This window comes from Telopea speciosissima, chromosome 1 (genome assembly GCF_018873765.1).
Source record: "Telopea speciosissima isolate NSW1024214 ecotype Mountain lineage chromosome 1, Tspe_v1, whole genome shotgun sequence".
Lineage (NCBI taxonomy): Eukaryota > Viridiplantae > Streptophyta > Magnoliopsida > Proteales > Proteaceae > Telopea > Telopea speciosissima.
In genome coordinates, this window is record NC_057916.1 from 82,820,431 (window position 1) to 82,824,908 (window position 4,478).

General features: G+C 37.8%; 1 protein-coding gene across 1 annotated transcript; it reads right to left on the reverse strand.

Annotated features, from left to right (window-relative positions):
• Positions 1–2,813: 2,813 nt before the first annotated feature.
• On the reverse strand, positions 2,814–3,570 carry LOC122640518 (protein SPIRAL1-like 5). Its single transcript, XM_043833735.1, has 2 exons — positions 3,244–3,570; positions 2,814–3,157 (listed from the first exon to the last, which is right to left on the reverse strand). The coding sequence occupies exons 1-2, from the start codon at positions 3,469–3,471 to the stop codon at positions 3,083–3,085; spliced, it is 303 nt and encodes a 100-aa protein (XP_043689670.1). The 5' UTR covers positions 3,472–3,570; the 3' UTR covers positions 2,814–3,082.
• Between the last annotated feature and the right edge of the window lie 908 nt (positions 3,571–4,478).

Consider the following 4,478-nt stretch of genomic DNA (forward strand, 5'->3'; position numbering starts at 1 on the left):
TGGTGACTGGTGAGTTTGTTGATGTTAACTCCTCTGTCTTTCCAAGGTAGCATACAAAGGTTTTAACCATTGGACCAACCAAGGCTATTGGTGATTTTGTTGATGTTCACTCCTCTCTCTCTTCGATCAAATGGAAATTTGCACGTTTTGTTTGGCTTTGGAGGCCAGAATTGGTCTGGTCTATACATATATCATGTTGGGCCTGGTCAAATCAAGCGGTCTGGCCGGTTCAGTAAAGATACTACTACAATGCTGCGTAAATTGCTTGAAGCCCCTATATGTGAAATAGTTCGTCTACTCTTTCTCATCTTCATTCCTCCGGTAATATCAAGAAGGCTCGTTTCAGAAACTCCTAAACTCTTAAATCGTCAGGACCCTCCCCTCTCGGAGCCTCCAAGAGATTACGCATGCAGTAAGCTAATGCCAGAAATGCATGTGATCCATTGCCCATTTAATGATCTTATTAATTGCAGGTAAGGGTGAACGGTGGGTAATCTTCCTTTTCGTTATTTTAACTTAATAATCAATTCGGATCGTTTCTTATGGTTTTTGCCCATTTGCCATTGCCTTTTGTCTTTTGGAGTTGGTGACGGCAGACGACATTGTTTCACATAAAAATTGTCGAATTGGTGTGGTCTCTAGCTTTTGATGGATGGATTTCATACTTTCACCTGCCAACAACCGTGTTTTTTAGGTAAATTCTCTCTTTCTCTTTCTCTTTCTCCCTCCTCCTTTTTCAACTGGGTTTTCGATGGATAATGATTTTGTTTTGCCTAGAGCACTCTAATCTTGATTATTGCAAAGCCCATTTCTCAATTATCACCACTCTTTACAATTTCTTTCTTACTGTTTACATCGTTACCCTGTTCACTCTGCGATCCTTTTTAAATTCAAATAAGATTCTCTCATTTTTTTTTATTTCGTAGAGTTATCTGCACGGCAAATCTTTTTGTTTGTACTTCGTAGGCAAGGTGCTTGATTATTTTCCCAGCTGGCGAAGCTTTGGCCCATTCCCTCCTAACTATGATGTCTGTTTCTGCTCGTAAATCCTAATTATAGTCCTCAGTAGCTTCTTCTTTTGATTTTCATTTGATTCTTGAAAGCGATTGCTTAATGTACCCTAACTAACTAATTATTGTACATGCACGGCTTGTAGATAACAAGAACACTCCCAATGCTAATAATTCCCTCCAGCGCCAGCTTATTATCTCCAAACATTATCCTTTCTATTTATAGATGGAAGGTGGAATATCACAGTAGCCAATCAAGTTGGGTTTTGGATTGTGGCTCATGTTTGTGGTTGCCCAGCTCTTGTACCGTCCACAATCCCCGTATGGATGTATGTGAAGAACAAATGTATTCTAGGACATATTCGATGGATGAAAACATGGACTAAAAGACACCCCAAGATTGGGGTTTCATCAGTCAATATATTTTAGTACTAATTCTCTTCAGTCTTCACATTTGTGGGAACCATAAAGGAATCTATTTGCCTCTTGGCTGATAGTGATTGTAATCTTAGAAGAGTTTCCTTTTGTTAGAAACAACAAAATCATTCCTGAGTTTCTTCTAGGTAAGGTAATAGTTCCAATGGCTTGGGAAGTTTGAATATGCACTAGGGCTTGAGTGCACTATTTCATGGTGCAGACAAGGTTGGTCTTGAATGACTGTTAGGATGAGGATGGTATACCTAATCAAGAATGCTTGAGTTTTTCTTTTTGAGAGTGCTGTTGTTGAGCAAAGTGGGGGAGCTTTTGGCCTTCCTTGAGGAATTATCTGTTCTTGGTGATGAAGTTTACTCCTGGATTGCTATTCTGACTGTTTTGATGTTAATAAACTGCTGCACAACTTAAATCTCTTGGCTGACAAGATTAAGTCTGAAAACTGAGTTGAGGATAATTTTTTCTAGATCCATGAAAATGCAAACACGTTGATCAACCTCCTAGTCAGGTGATTTGGGGATAACAAAATAGATGTAGGTAACCTGATGAAGTAGACACACCTCTTCACATTGCTGTGGTTATCACCTAGTTAGACGTCTTCAATAAATTCATGGATATAACTGAAGTTAAGAGTTACCTTCCTCAATACAAAGACATCTTATTATTGTTGTTCTTTTGTTCAGTTAGCTGGGTTTGCAGTTAGTAGGTTATTGGGTCTCAACACTTCCTGACTTAGTCTTCAACAACTAAGCTAGCTAGTTTATGTTTCTTTGAAGAATATAATCGGGACTGAGTGAGATGATCCAACTTATCCACTCACAAACTTGATACATAGTGAAGGTTGAATAAGAGACTCATCAATAACCTGAACAGCTATGGATCACTTTAAAACCAAGGTGCAATGCGGCGTGGAATAGTGTTTCATTGGTGTAACCTTGATTGCTGCCATTTTTTAATAATTGAAAATAGATGAGTTTTGCAGCTGGAAGAGAGGAAGGGAACAGAAGTTGAGGAAGCAAAGTATACAAATAACATTTGGATTTTAGGTTGTTATCAACCGGGGGGGGGGATGTTTGGACTGCTGGTTCTCATAGGATCAATTCTGCCATGAACTCTAGAAAAGAGATCCCCCCTCTCCCCCCTTAAAAAGAAAGAACTTTAGAAAAGAGGGTTCTGTGCACTTCACACTAACAATACCTTTAGCCACCATTGAGTTTGAGGAAGTTTAATGATATCATGTTTGGAAATCTATTTAGGCACTAGGGTCACTTGTCCATTTTAAGCATTATGACAAGAGGCATTGGAACAAAGCCAAATATGGGAACTAGGAAGTATCACTCTCATCCTTTAACACATAATTAAGACCAAAAATCACCATGAATAAAGCAAACAAAATATACACATGCATTGGTGGGAACTTCATCCCTTATTTTAGACATCAGAATAAGTTTAGAAATCCATCTGGTGCCTTTTTCCAGTGAGTCTAACCCCTTTCCTTGTCTATGATAGACCAAACTACAACAACAATAAAGCACTCAGTAAAGCCACATGATGATCGAAACTGAAATCACTAAGACTTTTAGTAGAAACCCACAACTTAATAATAATCTACTAGAGAAAGAGATTGGGAGAGAGCAACATCACTTTTCTCCAAACAAGTAGCCGAGAGATGAGTCTCCACCTGGAACTGATTTAACCTTCGTAGTTGGACGTCCCTGAAATAGGAAAAGGTAAAGAAAACAAAATGAAGTAGATGAAGAAATTCATCGACTAAAGAACTCATCTTCAAGAGGATACTCACAGTAATGATGTTTGCTACGTTCTGGCCATGAGCTTTGGGAGAATTGTTGGAACTGTTTGATTTCGGGGAAGGAGAAGACATAATAGGTGCTTTTTCTGTGCTGTTATCGTCGCCCCATGGCGGTTTATAAACCACTGGGGAGGCCGGTGGTGCATTTGGTTGTTTATCAGACCCAAATAGGTAGCCCAATGAACTCTGACCACCTCCAGAGCTTTCACCTCTACTCATGGCTATCCTCTAAACTTCTTTGTATCATCTATTTAGCAAGAAGGGGAGGGACACCTTTATTTATAAGAATTCAAAATTGAAGTAGTCTGGGGAGAACAAAAGAAACTTGCAATAGTTCTATGGATGTATTTCTGTTTATGCATGATGTGCATAGGCATAATACACTAATGAATTTTTTGCAATGATTTTACAAACCAATACCAGAACTTCAATTCCCCACATGTGAGGTTATCCTGTGAATTCTCCCGCATGGATACATTCATGTGTGAAAATTTTTGAAAGGATTCTTTATGGATCTTATGAATGCCATCGTCACGCAAACGCTAAAATTAGATGTATTTCTATGGATGTATTTCTGTATAATCCATGGATGTATTTCTATGGTAGTCTGGGGAGAACAAAAGAAACCTGCAATAGTTCTATGGATGTATTTCTGTATATGCATGATGTGCATAGGCATAATACATTAATAAATTTTTTGCAATGATTTTACAAACCAATACCAGAACATCAATTCCCCATATGTGAGTTATCCTGTGAATTCACCCGCATGGATATAATCATGTGTGAAAATTTTTGAAAGGATTCTTTATGGATCTTATGAATGCCATCGTCATGCAAACGCTAAAATTAGAAAGAGAAAAATTGCAGATAATTAGCTTTCTTTATTCAGGTAAGATGGCAAAGAACCATTAGTAAGTAGTGGTGCTTTTATGATAATTACCATTTACAAACAAACCCACCTTTATGGTTCCTGTCATTAGATTAAGGATCACAAATATGAGTAACCATGTCTAAACAGTAAATTTGCAAACTCAAAGTGAAATTTTACTGAGACCATTAAGAGGCATTCAGCAGATTCATCATACATGTCTGCATAAATATGTTGTGAGGGAATTTTCTAAATAAATGTTTGAGAACATTGTGATCAATTCAGTAATTATATCAATGTAAACGGTTATGGTAATTAGCCTTCTTTGCCTGGTAAGCTGGGATGAAATTGTAAT